This window comes from Erithacus rubecula (assembly GCF_903797595.1).
Source record: "Erithacus rubecula genome assembly, chromosome: 2".
NCBI lineage: Eukaryota > Metazoa > Chordata > Aves > Passeriformes > Muscicapidae > Erithacus > Erithacus rubecula.
The window spans coordinates 78,604,876-78,620,232 of NC_136685.1; the positions used below are offsets into that span (position 1 = coordinate 78,604,876).

Sequence of the window (15,357 nt, forward strand, 5' to 3'; positions counted from 1 at the left end):
GGACAGCTTGGGTGGAGAAAAACAAAACCAGCACCAAACCAAGTGAAAGTTTAAAAACAGAAAACCTGACTTTACTTAACACTTGGCTAGATAGGCTGGGTTTTATATTTGCCTGTCAGTTACTCCGTGTGTACATGTCTCGCACATTGGTTTAGTCTCTCTGTAAATACATTGTTCAGGTGATTCATAGCAGAACTGTGAAGCTGTGATGACTTATGTTTTTAAGCTATCAAATCCAATATTATAATTTCTTTCTTCTCTGAATTGTATGTAAAGACTACATTTTACAGCAAGAAAATAAGAAAATCAAATAAAATATCATAAATAGTTTTTTGTTAAATATTTCCTCAAAAAATGTGAAGATTCATTCATTTTTCAAAACTGTACAGTAGCTTTCTCTTTTTGAAAGTATTGACATTTCCCTTATAATTAATTTAATAACAATTGTATATCTTAATTCAGACCTACTTCTTCCCCTCTTTGTTTCTCAGGATGAAGTGGCTCATACTCTTACAGAAAGCAGAGTATTGAAAAACACCAGACACCCTTTTTTAACAGTAAGTGTTGGGAACTAGTTTTAAGTACATTAGTAGTTACATTAACATCCTTTATTTGAACATACTTTACAAATTTTGAGTTCTTTCTCATGATGATTCAATATCTATCTGGTGCTTATGATATCCTTTATCACAATATGCAATTAAGAATTCATAAATAAAGGTTCTAATGAATTATTAAAGCTTTACTGTACTGAAAAGACACGTAATTGTAGAGCTGTGTAACTGTGCAATATTTTGCAGTTTTTGTATATGAACACTTCTAAAATAAAAGTTATTAATTTCACAGAGGTGTAAGCATTTTTTACCAAGAAAATTTAAGTAAGAATTCTATAAAAAAATAAAAATAACTATTTTTTCAAAATAAATAGCTCACAGAGCCACAAAGCTGAAACCCTACTACCTTTGTCTTCATAAGGTTAATATTTAATAGAAGGGAAAGACTGAAAAGATGAAAATTTTGACTCATGACAAATTATGATTAATTGATTTAATTTTACAAATAGAAGTAATTCTGATTCCTCTTATTTGAGAATATATTAAAAATACTTCCCTTTATTTCAAAATACAAAGAACTTGCTTTTCGAGATAGGGAATTCTTTTGTATTAAAATTTCAAAGTATAGCATGGAAGCTTTCCTACTTGAAAAACTTAACTTTTTTTTTGGAAAGCAGAAGATTGCATTTACATTGGTGGGCCAAAATGTTCTTGGAAATTCAGTAAAGATGAAAGAGATCCTGCAATGATTCTTGAATTAGAGTGTAATGGTAAGCAGGAGTAGGGGTGCCTCCCATCAAAAATGCAACAATGGTATTGTATTTGTACCTTCTTTCCTTTCTGTTATTCTTCAACAAGTTTTGTATTGAGACATGCAAATGTAGTTCTACTACATTTAATTTCTTTTAGGCCAAGTCTTTATCTGTAGATTTTCTGTGGTATCATTGATAAGTTAACGCTGATAAATCAAAAATTTTAATTAGGATCATAACATCTGTTGCAACTTTAGAATAATATGGAAATTAATATATTAATTTGGCACTTAGCATTCTTAACATTCCATAATATGAAACTAGAGAGTTCTTGTTTTGGAAATGAAAGCATGGTGGATGTTAAGATGACTTTTGAGATTTCATTTGGGAGAAATGAAAAAGAATATGATAATCTCTCTTTTTGGCCACTGTGGAAGTGGACATAATAAAGTAGAGTGGAAATAGCTGGTGGTTTGCATGATGTATGAAATTGTGTGTTTTGGTAACCATTTAATACTTTATTGTAGTAAGCATGATGTTTTCCTATCAATGGACATGTAGCAGAGATGAAGAAACACTTGAAAATTTTTGTGTTATTTCATCTCAAGCTCCAGATAAAAAGTTACACTTTTAATTACTCTTAAAGTTCTTACCAATATCAGAATTTCTACTTAAAGAGATAAAATTTTGTTACCTTTAAGTGCAAGCTGTTGGGTTAATATAATATGATAATTGGTTTAATTTTGCTGTTTTCTTTGCAAGTCCTTGAAATATTCCTTCCAGACAAAGGATCGTTTGTGTTTTGTGATGGAGTATGTTAACGGAGGAGAGGTAAGTTTAAGAAAGATGTTCTGCACTTGTAACAGTAGGGCTGTCACTGGATTACACTTTTAAGTTTCCATTGTTTTCTATGCCTTTTTGCTTTCTAGTATCATTAAAGAGCTTTTATTAAAAAGAAAAAAAAATAACTGATTTATTTTAAAAAATGTTGACACGTTTTTATAACTTTTCTATCAAAACTAGTTATTTTCTGAAAAAATTAGGTTTCTTTATAGTGAGAGATAATTTAATGCTAGAAAAATGATTACATATACTTGCTTATTGTTCTTTTTATTTAAGCGTATTATAACATATTCTGGCATGAAACAATCATAATCCAGTGTACAAAAATAATGATTGTTACTTTTGTTCTAATACAAAATGTGTGCTCTTTTTGCTATAACTATTACAAATATCTATTGGAAAAGAGTAGAGCATTCATATTTTCATTGCTTGTCTCCACTTCACTTGCTGTGTACTCTGGAAATTTCAACTAAAGTGCTAAACTTCTTAGAGTGTTATTAGCTTTGAAGTCATTGCTGTCCTCCAGCTGTTTACTAAAGAATGAAATAGCAAGAATGATACCCAGCAAATGGAATTGGAGAACTGCAATTGAAGAAGAGAGCTTTATCTGCCTTTTAGATGCTGTTTGCTGTTCAGACTGTGTCTTGTTACAACATGGACTGGGGATTTTTCCTTATTTTGTCGACTACAAGCTTCATGATAATGTTGAAGGACTAAGTGTTTCCACTAGGAGGTTTTTATTTAAAACCTCTCTTCATTCAAGAATTGCTGTGGCATGATACATAATGTTTTGTATTATGTTTTAGCTGTCTTTTCCTGCAATTAAACTGTGCTTAACTATAATCCCAATGCCTGCAATCCATTGGATCCCAACTTGTTCTTGGCCATCCTCTACCAGCCGTGCCTGAATCTGGTCCTATATGTTTTTCATATAGGAGGATGGGTTGTTTAATTCAATGTATAAACCCAGTTCTGCATATCACAGGTGTTGAACCAGATACAAAAATCTCCCTCAGCAGTAAAGGAATAACAGCTTTCTCTTGGACACTCAGCTGGCTTATTTGACATTGAATTTACATCACCAATATTAAGTCAATGCTGTCTGCAGTGACTTTTAAGTATTGTCTTAAAAACTAGCTAATTCTGCATGGTTTTCCTCAGTGTAAGATCTTACTGCATTTCTGTAATCTCTGGGGAAACAGTTTGAAAGTATGTTTTTAACATCATCCGGTAATTTAGCTATTTGTCTTTTTGAAAGGTACTGTTCCATCCTGTTTGAATGCAGAGCAGAGCTCACACAGGGTGTTTGCAACTCCTTTCTTATGATTGAGGATGCTCTGGCTGTATTTTGATCAATTGTAGTTTGGTCAATACATTTCTCTGCATTAGATGATGGAACTTTGAGGCTACGACTGCAAGTGTCCTGTGTCATGGGTTTGTGGAATAGGAAGTTAGAAAAACTGTGTCTTTTTTAGTTGGAAATCTTTAATCTTACAAAATTTTCTTGTGAATTTCAGACTTTAGTCAATGTCTACCAAAAAAATACAGAGGACTTAATATTTGTAAAAATAGCTTTGTTATTAACTCAGAGTTACTGAAAGTCAGTTGCTCAAAGTTTAGCCAGCATTTTAGTTTATATGATACACAGACTTTTTTCTTTTGCTGCTTCTATTTACTAGTGTGTCTGTGTTCCAAGGAAATTGCATTTCTTTATGTATTCTGACTATTGAAGGTGTTGAAAACTCATCTTTTAATTATATCCTTCTAGTGGGAAATTGACCATAGACATCCATGTTGCTTTTGATTCTCTCCAGTGCTGTGCTACCTTTTTCCATTTAAAATTCCTTCAGATTGCATTTTTTTAATTGTTGTTGTTGTGCCTGAATCAATTTGTTGTGAATTTGTATGGATTATGTCTTTCAGGAGCACTATTACCCAAACAGTTCTCCTCATGGAGGAGTTCTTGAAGGTTTATATACATATTCTTGTCTTCTAGCCAGCTGAAAGCAAGAACAAGTCTTAGTACAATAATAAAAACTGTGGTCAGTAGTAGGAGTCTTTGCTTCCTCTTTCTATGGGTAGAAAGGAAAACAGTCAAGGAAGGGGGCACAGCAGTTCATACTGGAGGAGTAGTTATGTTAAATGACTGCAAGCAAGAATCTTTTATATCTATTGAAAATCTAGATTCATGGTGAAGTTAATACCCCTGTCCAGCAGTAACAATTTATCTTTGTCTTACCTTGCCTATATAACTTCAAGTGGGTTTGGCTCAGTTAGTAAGAGAACATGTTACAATGAAAATGTAACTGCATCAGTTTCACTGGTCTATGTGTGTGCTCTTATACCGTGCACAAAGCATTACGGTAAAGAGTTCTCCTTTGGATTCCATTAAAAAATCCTCCAGCATATTATATATTTTAATATATTAAAGCAAACCATTAGGGGATTTTTTTTCTCACAGATTATTCAGATGGAAATATTGAATATGTTTTCCTTATACTGAGAATGTTTTTCCGGCTGCTAAATGCCCAATCATGAAATAATTGTTGTGGGCCAAAAGCTTAATTTTGTCTTCTTCTTAATTTGGTTTTGCTTTTAGACTCCGTGGGTGAAATGTTTACCAATGTCTATTGATCATAAACTATGTTTCAGTGTATAGCTGGAAGGATACGTCTGCCACTCTAATTACTTCTCAATACCTTTGTTGTACTGAAGGAATTATGTTAAAGTAGCATTTAGAAATTGAAATTTGGTTTTAAGAAAAGAAATATTCATTTGGTTTAGCTGAGTGGACCAAATGGCTCTTTATTTTTGGGGAATACTTTTGGAGTGTGTTTCCTAATTTTTATTTCCAGTATTTTGCTTTGAAGGTTAAAAATGTTTTAGGAATGAAATCTATTACATACATTACTCTGCAAAGTACACTGATTCAGATGACTAATAAGTTGATTAATTTCCTCACTCTGCATTTAAGGATAATTCCAGATTCTGTCCTTTTTAACAAATTTAATTGGCAATTATGTGTGTAATAAAATTAGACCCTAAAAATTGTTCAGATGGTTGTCCACATAAGAATTCTGAATCTCTGTTCCTCTTGGCATTTTTGTTTCACAGCTCTTCAATTCATTAGGCAGGAGAAACCTAAATGGCTTGTTGTAATTGAACAAGTGCTATTACTGTCTAGGAAAAAAAAAGACAGAGGACTTACAACCTACTTAACAAAAAATAAGTAAACAAAATAATGTTCCTTAGCCTTAAATTATGAAAGTCCATGATAAGGGTGCTATATTTCTGTGGGTATAGAATGTGACAAGAAGCAATACGAAGTCTGAAACAAAAAATGAATAATTTGAAATTTCATGGTTGCTGCTGCAAGGGTTTTGCAAAATCAACACTCAAATATAAAATGCAGAGCTGAGCAAACCCAGTACACAGCAGCAAGAGCCAGATATTCAACTTACAACATGCTTAAGTAGGTCACTAGTGTGTGTGCAACTTTAACATATCAATTGATGCAAGGCTGTCTTTTATATATTTGGCATGCTTGGATCTGCAGCTGAATATACTTCTATGTTTGATCTTGGTTTAAATTTTTCCATTAATTTTTTTTTATTAGGAAAAACCCCATGACAGCATTGTTGTTCAGTTTTTAAAGGCATACCAGGAAATTTGTAGCTCCAGTCCTCACTGTAACAATAGCACCCTCGTGTATGCCATCAAAAATGTTATGTGCAAAATGGCTTTCTTTGTGCCAAAGCTATTTCTATTGCAATTCCAGTGATTTTATAGCACATATTGAATAACTGTAAATCAATAAATAGTGAAAATGTTGGCAACCAATTTTTAACCTTCCATCACATTTTTTCTTTTCCTTCTTTGACTTAATAATCTTCTTGTTCTGACAATTGTAAATAGAACACAGTGCCAGAATTATTCTGAAATAGTGAACCAGCTAAATAATTAGCTGAAAATTATGCTGTAATCTCCCTGTAATCTCCCTACTTTCTCTATTATAATTTTAGAATCTGCTTAATATCTTTAGCATATATCTGAATGTATGAATATGCTTTTAGTGTGCATTTCTATATCTAAATGTATGTTCTTCATTCAAAACTAGCAAGTGTGGTTTGGTGACAGCTCTGTTAGGTGCTATAATAATGTGAAGAAGAGTGATTATAGTGTCACATATACATTAAAATAAGCTGACTCAGAAGATCACAGTTTCTTCAACAAACACAACTGTTGTTAGTTGTTTCTAGCTGGTCATTTTACTTTGAAGTTGGCATTTTTAATTAATATCAATAATCTTGTTGGAAATAAGCACTAAAGAAAGTAATTTTTTTGTATGTCAATTTGTCAGGTTATCAACTTTCAGATTCAGACTTGGGACACTTTTTAAATGGAAACTAAAATAAAAGTGTTGGTGACGAGTATCCTGAAGTTTTAGAATTTTCTAAGGCTGTTGTTCAGCTACTGGATTAGTCTCTTTCAAACAGAAAATTGCAACAGTCCTTTAGTGTAGATATGAAATGTCGGCTTGAGTGGAAGTTACAAATTTTCAGTGTTGACCTGTATTTTTAATTACTTTTAATCCATCAAAACGAAACAAAGAAATCACTCTTAGAAATGAGTAGCACTAGCTCATTAATGAAAGAGACCACGAAACGGACATAAAGGCATAAATTACATCAATTTTGTGTTTTGCTTTATGTGATTGAAATTCTATTTAGCAGTCTTTGTTTTCTATTTAAATACTGCAGAAATGTAGGACCACACAAATTGGGAAATGTATTTGGTTTTTTTCTCAATTTCTTAATAGATGAGGCATTTCATGGATTGGTTGCTTAGTGTGAATGGGTCTTGTGATTGCACTGGCCACTAGGCAGCCATCAGTGCAGAGAGCAAGTCACTGCAGAGAGGGCTCCTGTCCCACCAGGGACTGGTGCCTGGGCAGGTGAGCACAGGAGCAACAGACACACCTGCAAAATAAAGATCCTCCTTGTCATGCAGCTTTGCCAATTTTATACAGGGTGTCTTGAGCACTGGAAAAGAAGTGCAAGGGGAATCCAGATACAATGAACAAAATTTAAAATATTTTTTAAAAATCATAGTGCAGTTTCTGTATTCTGTGAAATCTCTGCTTATACAGATCTATGCTTCCAAAATTTTGTTTAGGCTAAGATAAAAGTGATAAACCTATCATTATGAATTACAACTCTCAGAGAAGAAACTGGCTTCTAGTTCATAGCAGTCTTTTTAATTATGCTTTAAAAAGTCACCGAATTATCAAGGTTTGAAGCAACCTTCAATATTATTTAGTCCAGCCATCAACCCAGCACCACCAGAATTGCCCCTAAACCCTTCCCCAAGTGCCACATCCAGAAGTTCACCTACTGAAAATAGCTGCAGCAATTCCTAAACTTCTGTGCCATGTGAATAGTGTAGATTTTCTAAGGCATAAAGTAGGATGTGATAAAGACAGACTAAGCACATCATTGATTACTTCTTTTTGATTAGCTTTTGGGGTTTTTTTTAACCTATCTTGCCATTTCAGAATTTTTATCTACTTGATACTTTAAACAGCAAAAAATAAAAAACTAACACCAAATCTGCATGCACAGTTGCTGTAGATTTCACTGTCTATGTTTAATTTATGAATTATAACATTTTTTATTTCTATTTTGTTGAGTGTTAGCTTCTCTGGTGAAGCTAAAAACATTGTAACATGGCTGATTTGATCTTAAGGAGAATACAGAAATATACTCACTAATCTTTGCTTGAGGAATTACCCAAACTTGCTTTAAACAGTAATTAAAACTCACCATTTTAGAAAATTGAATGGGTAAAATGTGCTTTTTTAGATGTTTTTCTAGGTTCTGAGGGCAATGTTTTATCCATTAAGATACTGACAACCTTACAGAGCTTTATCTTACACTTTTTCATTGCAGCTGAAATTACTGGCAATACATAATGACTGTTATTTTGTGCTGAAAGACTTTAAAGTGCCTGCAAAGTGCTGTTACTTAAAAAGTATTAAAGAAGAGACAAAACACCCAAACAAATATTTACATTGTAGCAAAGAAATACACTAAGTACATAGATTTGTTTTTATAAGCCCTAAGCATTGTGGATTTGGTTTTTCTAGTGGCTACTACTGTTAGCATAATGAATGTGTGGTTTGTCAAGTGCCAGTTCCCACTCAGTCCAAGTCTGTTAAGAACTAGATCTTTTTCAGTTCAAAGAGAAGTTACTAAAGTACTGAAAAACATGAAGTAGAACCAAAATCTATACATTTTAGTGATATTTCTCAGTGGCTTAAAGCAAAAATCTGAGGAGGTAGCAGAGGGAGAAGTACAGAATGATGCTGTTGCGTACTTATTTTTTTTTTTCCTCTGGTAACTGAAGGTTAAATGAGTAGCAAGCAGAATGCCTTAAACAAGATTGGTATATTGATTAAAACGCTGATTTAACAGCTCGCTTTCTCCCTTTGGAAACCTGGAAAAGATAAGCCAGCTGCTGTCTAAGAGTGCTGAGTGTCCACTGAGAGTACACTATCTATCATCACAATATGGTGATGAGAGGTGTTTTATGTTTGTGTTAATTTCCCCCACTAAATCAGTAATTATTACAATCCTGTCCCTGCTGTTTACCCTGCAGCTGTTTTTCCATTTGTCGAGAGAGCGGGTGTTCTCAGAGGACCGCACACGCTTCTATGGTGCAGAAATTGTCTCTGCCCTGGACTATCTGCATTCTGGGAAGATTGTGTACCGTGATCTCAAGGTAAAAAAAGACAGAAAAAAAAGTAATCAAATTTTTGTTTTTGCAGATACTATGGGGACAAACACAAAGTAATTATAAAGTTGCACTATTCAGAGTTAATGGGGAAAAAAAAATTGTGTCAGTTTTAAGTTCTGTGTGTGCTGGAGGAAGTTGTTTGATATAGTAATCTCTAGATGGGTACATTCCCTGACTTTAAGGTGATTATAAAATGAAACAGGATACTGTAGTAACAACACTTGAAGGAGATTCAGACTTCTGATCCTCGTGCTCCCTACCCCCTGCCCTGTTACTTAGAAGTTGACTTAGATCTCAGCACTAATCACAAATACAATTCTCTACATCCCCAAACAAGGGAAGGGGTGAATTGGAAAACTGTGACTGCGTTATTTTTATCTCAGCAAAGAGCTGTTTCTGTATGCATTGGAAACATTCAAAAGAATTCAGAATGCTTCAGCAGAAAAAGAATTTACTTCAGCATTGATTTCAAAATTATTTTGTCTTTTGTATCTCAGGAAAGGTTCCTGTTATTGGAATGCAGTTTGTTTTATATTTGCCAGTGTATACACTTGCCTGGTAGTCTGTTGCTCCAGGTACTCTGTCACACACTATGGCCATGCTCTATGGAAAAAAACCCTCTGTTTTCAACAGAAGCATTTTCTAACTTGTGTAGGAGGAACCTCTAAAGTCCATGATGAGACAATTTCATTTCTCTGTCAAGCCTTTAATTTCATGTACAGGCAATTGTGCTTTCCTGTTTTACATGCACACTAGTGGAATTCATTCATGCAATCCTTTGTACAGAACTGAGGAGAGGGAGGCAATGGTAGGCAAGTTCTGCTCAGGGTGGCAAACAGAAGACAAAATACTGAACTACCTGGTTGTAGCAGAAAATGTTGTAATAATGTGAAATGCAGTGAAATCCTGTGAAAATTTAGCGTTGTCTGGTCAAGGAATGATAGGTGATAGTTTTTTATTTGAATTTTAAATAGTGAGGAAAGAGGAGTTTGACATCATTAATCTTCTATTTCTTGTGTTGTCTACTTTGCATTTTCTTTGTGACACACTTAGACTCAACAGGAAATCTATACCTTTGATTGTATTTCAGGCTTTATGCTGACTTAGAATGACAGCACTATGATTGTTTTATGATTGTTCTTGTAATTTGTTAAAAACCAAACTATTTTCTGTTGAGAAAAGCTGTTCAGAATGTTTTCCTTAATTTCAGTTCTATCTGTATTTTAAGTACAGCTAATTAAAAACTTTTGGGAAAGTGGTATTATCCATTATTCTGAATGTTTTCACATTTCAAAACAAGGATCTTATATTTACAAAGCAATGCAAAGTGTGCAGAGGTAATATTTACAATTTAAGAAGTGTCCTTTGCAAGTAAACAAGGAGGAATTTACCTCAGGGTTTTTTTAATCAGTAGCTGCCCTATCCCCAGTTCTGTCTATTATTTAAAAGGTTCTGGAAGTTGGAAGTATTTAAAGGATTTATGGATACAGACTGTTGCATGACAGTATAGAACATAAAAGGTATGGTCAGTGGCTGTCATATTAGAGGAAATTGAAGTAATTGACTTGAGATTTACTATTGTATACTGTTTTAAAGTATTGACTAATTATGTAACTTGTGGCAGTAAACACTGTTAAGTGTTGTAATATAGTAGATGTTGTATTTTTACAAAATTACAAATTAATTACGTTCTATTGCAAGGAATAAGTACTTTTTTACAAAATTGATGTAATACATCCATCTGTCCTGTTAAAAAATACTAAGGGAATATTTTTCTCCCCAACACACAGTTAGAAAATCTAATGTTGGATAAAGATGGACACATAAAAATTACAGATTTTGGACTTTGCAAAGAAGGAATCACAGACGCAGCAACTATGAAAACATTCTGTGGTACTCCAGAATACCTGGCACCCGAGGTATGGCTTAGAATATTTTCTTATAATACTGTATGAAGTGTTTCTGTTCCATTTAATTTTAGACTGACAGTCTGCCTGATTAATACTCTGTAGCTCTTGTTCAGAATGGAATGTACTGCTATTCTTTGGTGATTGTATATATATTGATGCTCTGCTTCTTGGAGTTTAAAAAGGCCTCTAACGTGCATTTTCCTTCTCATGTTTGCCTTCCTCTGTTAAAGTTTTTATCTTCCGATGATTTCTTCAAAAATAATCTTCCATCTGTCTGTCACTTGGAACATATGATCCTGCTTAACTGAGCTGTGTAACTAGCATTTATATAGCCTCAGTGGAGGCGAGGGGGAATAGGAGGGTACTGAGTTTGATGGGTTTTATGAGAGTTCCCTGATTGCAGGGAGAGGGAGTTGAAATTTTAGGTATTTCTGCTGCAAGCTGTTGAGTGTATCAACCTCAGAATTGCACCAAAACTGGCTGTTTCCTACTATGTAAGCACAAGTGGCATCCCAGAGTATAGCACTTCATCTTTCCATTAGCTGGCACTCAAGGGTGCCGAGCACCACACTCCTCAAGGGTTGATAAAAAGATGGACATCAAGACATTGATGTCTGGTTCCCCTTGTGGTTTTGCTCTGCCTGGCTTCAGTTAACAGTGCTGGTTGTGCTACTCGGAAATGTCTCTCTATCTCTCCTCAGAGGCTACCAAATACAACTCCAGTACTGATATGAAAGGCAGCCTAATTTTTTACTTAATGCTAAGAATTCTGTGGATGCTGAATTAGCCCTTATTTCCGCTCTTGTCAGCATTCAAAATTTCTAATTGACATAGTGCACACCTCATACTGAGATAACTTTCTAGTCAACCTAAAGGGCTTTAAAAGGCCCTTCAGTCCTACCATTTAGTTGAAGAAAGTTTGAAAGAGTTTTCAGAGGGATTTCCCACCTCTTGCAGCAACTTTGCACTACAATAAAGTCTTGTTGCTATGTGTTATCTTTGAAGAACAACATGCCTTAGTTTAAAGGGAGGAGGCACTGATTAGACATAGGTCTTCATTCTCTTATTTTCAGCAGCACTGAATCCTGAGCAGCAGCCACAAGCCCTGGAACCTGTTTCAACAAGGAATTTTGATTGCATTTTGTTTTTTATTCTAATCCTTGAAATTTAGGACTGTCAATGAAACAGGTACACATCACCTTCTGGATAGACCTGGATGAAAATTAAGATTTTAGGATGGCTAGATATGTGGGTTTGAGAGTCTTTCTAAATCTCTTAAAGTCTGTTTCAGTTTGCAATCACAGAGAAAATTGTAACTGCTAATAGCTGACTATAAGTCAATATGGTAGGTAGAGTTACTGAACCCATTGTGGATGATATCAAGACCTTTTGATACATTCTTTCTCCAACAGTAAAGGAAATATTAGTATTTTTAAGAGCCACCACAGGAGGCAGCTGACCAGGAACATTGCACTGGTGGGTCCAGCCTGAAAATTGACTTAACATTTCCTTTTGTAGTAATTGTGGTTTCAGTTCCAAACTTGGTTTTCCCAATGCCTTTTGCACCATTGTTTGAGGCATAGAGTCCTGCTCACTATTCCATCTTTTTACAAAAATTAGGTTGCAGATGCTTCCAACAGTAAGAGGGAAGTAATTAAGACAGATGAAGGTGTATTTCCTCCTTCCATGACACCTTTCCTCGAGGTGAAGGTATTGATACAGAATGCTCAAGGCAATTTCAGAATTAGTCTTGATAAGCCTACCTGTTCCTGCATTTTCCTCACAGACCTTATGCTTCTGAGATCAAAATAGTCCTTCTGAAACTCTGTTGAAAGGACTCTTTAAACTCACATAGATAGGATCTGACCTCTCGTATAGGACCTGACACTGGCTGTGTAGATAATTAGGAGATCCAGAAAAATGCAGAGATCAAATGGGTGATGTGTCACAGGAAAAAACCTGTAATGAGTTTGCCAGGTTAGAGTCAATTTTCATCTGTGGAGGTAGAATTCTGGACCACCACTGATTTATCATTTGAGAAACTTACATGGAAGTTAATGTATACCTTCACCACACACTGAGCTGTTCAGGGTGTGCAGGGCTTCTGGCTAAGTGGTCCATAGGTGCATTCCCTTTCTATTCTCCTCTCCTAACTCTTCCCTGTTATCCAACACCAGTTTTCTATGTTTTAAGGGAAATTAAAATAGCATTGACTGTGTTTGTCTTGCATCACTGTGTGCTGAGCATAAAATACAGCAGGGTATGAACACGTCCTCTAGGAAGGAAATAGTTGCCACTGCCAGATAGCAGGGCTTATATTTGTTAACAGTACAGATGTACATTTGTCACACTTATTGAAAAATGAGCAAGTAACTTTTTTTTGGTGAAATTATGTCGTTTTTTGAGAATAATTTGGTTGTATAATAGTGAAATTACCCTTATCTGCAGTAGAACTAACACAAGCCTAATTTTTTTGTGTGTGTTTAAGTGTAGTGGTAATAGTTAATAATTCCCTCTGCTGTAAGAATCTGTGGCATTCCCCATTTGAAAGGTATAAAATATGTTACAATTTCTCAGTAGTGTTTCAGGACAAAGAGACTGTTTCTTAGAAGTCTGTTTCCGTTGTTCTTCAAAGTAAGCTCTCACATTGGGGATCATTGTGGTGTCAGAATTTATTCATAATCCAATCAGAAAAAGATGAATTGTGGTCCCATGTAGGTAACACAGATGTATGCTTGATTTTTTCTTTTTTTTTAAATGCTTCTTTTGCAGTTTTAGAGTGGTAAAGGCAGGACAGAACTATCTATCTTTTACAGGAAGCATCACTTTAAAAAGAAAGAATGAAACTGAGAAAGTACTTGTAAATATACCTGTGAGTCTTTTGAAAGCAGTTTGGATTTTGATAGTTCTGAGTTGATTGTCAAGAACGAGACCTGCTAATAAAGATATAGACTGGTGCAGACTTCCTTTACTAGAACGTTCAGGAAATGAAGCTACTTGGGCAGAGAAGTAAAATTTCTTTGTGGTCTGATAATTTATAAAGATGTTTTCTTGGGTGAGAGAACAGTTTCTGGATCTCTGTATTTCAGTTCAGGTTCTTAGGACTAAGTGCACAGTCTGTTATAGGAGAGCAGTCAAATGTGTTACCAAGTTTTGGTGTCATGGGAGAGACAAGTTTTAAATACCAGAAATTACTTTTGAAGTTTTAAATCTTTCTAATAACAGAAGTTTTTTGACTCTGAACAAGTCTGTAAAGGAACTTCATGGATGTCATTCAAATGACTCTTAAAAGATGTGAATGATCTATGATGTGTAGGTCTAGTCTAATAACAGGGAAATGGAAGGATATTGTAAAGTTTTATTGGCATAAAAGTACAGATTAGGTGGATGAATATGTAAAAAATGGTTCACAGGTACAGAATAGATGGATACATTCCTATAAGAACTATTGCATTTTATATAGAAAGCAAACTATTTCAATATAGCTTATGCAGTTGCAGTCACTCAGAGGTAAGCGACAATGAAGTAAGAAGAAACAGATTCATAGCCTTTACCCCTAGACAGGAGAAGATGTGCATGTCCTATAATTTACTTTAAAATAAGACCAGTGAGGATTAAAGAAATATTAAGATCAGTTATACAATGCTTATTTGGCCAGTATTTTTTTAGTGATTGTTCTTTTAAAAATGGGAGTGAGAGAGATCATGTGTAATCAATTATTTCCCTGAGTTTTTTCTCAGAAGACTGAAGGATAGAACTCTTTTATCAAGAGGTATCTGCTGTCTCTTCTCACACTTCATGTAATTTTTTACTTATAGCTGTTCCTTCTGGGGGGGATATGGCTTTGATATAATCTAGAACCTGGCCATCAAAATTCAGTCACTGAATTTCAGCAAGGGAAAGCAGGCATGCTTATAACAAGAAAACCCACACTTCTTCCATGTTTTCAGGAATTGAAATGAATTTTCTAAGTGTGTTGTGGTTCATACAGATTACAAGAAGTTGACAATAGTGTCAGAAAAAGCATTTTGTCACTTGTGCAGCTATACTTTTCTTTTATTCTTTTAACACCTGCTTGGATTGGATCAGGATATTTGCCAAAGGCAGTCTGGTAAATACTTTGGAGTGATGATCTATGATGATCTACCACATAGCTTGTCTGATATGAGTTGAAACTAAGTGCTATGTGTGTAGGCAGAGAGGGAACTACTGAAAGGCACTGACACGGGCTAACAACAGGAATGGATGTTTCCAGTTTTTGCAGGCATCATGACAAAGCATTGTTCCTGACAGGGATTTTAATGCAGATAGAAGATGCAATGCCAGTGTTAAAAGAGCTCTTTAAAGTGTTGGGAGAAGCAGCAAGGCACTGGTTTGCAAGCAGCTTGATGAAAGCAGTCAGCGTTGTGGGTAAACTGAGGCAGGCCAGTTGAGAGAGATGAGCAAAGGTGAGGATGTTAAAGCCAGCTCACTACTACAGAGAAAATGAACTACTACATTGGT

At 34.8% G+C, this 15,357-nt stretch overlaps 1 protein-coding gene across 1 annotated transcript in view; it reads left to right on the top strand.

Moving 5' to 3' along the window:
• AKT3 (AKT serine/threonine kinase 3) overlaps positions 1 to 15,357 on the top strand; it is a 148,583-nt gene that overhangs the window by 100,394 nt on the left and 32,832 nt on the right. The window contains 4 exon segments of the mRNA XM_079298588.1: positions 492 to 557; positions 2,069 to 2,137; positions 8,807 to 8,929; positions 10,735 to 10,863. Of these exon segments, the coding sequence (XP_079154714.1) occupies positions 492 to 557; positions 2,069 to 2,137; positions 8,807 to 8,929; positions 10,735 to 10,863 (387 nt within the window).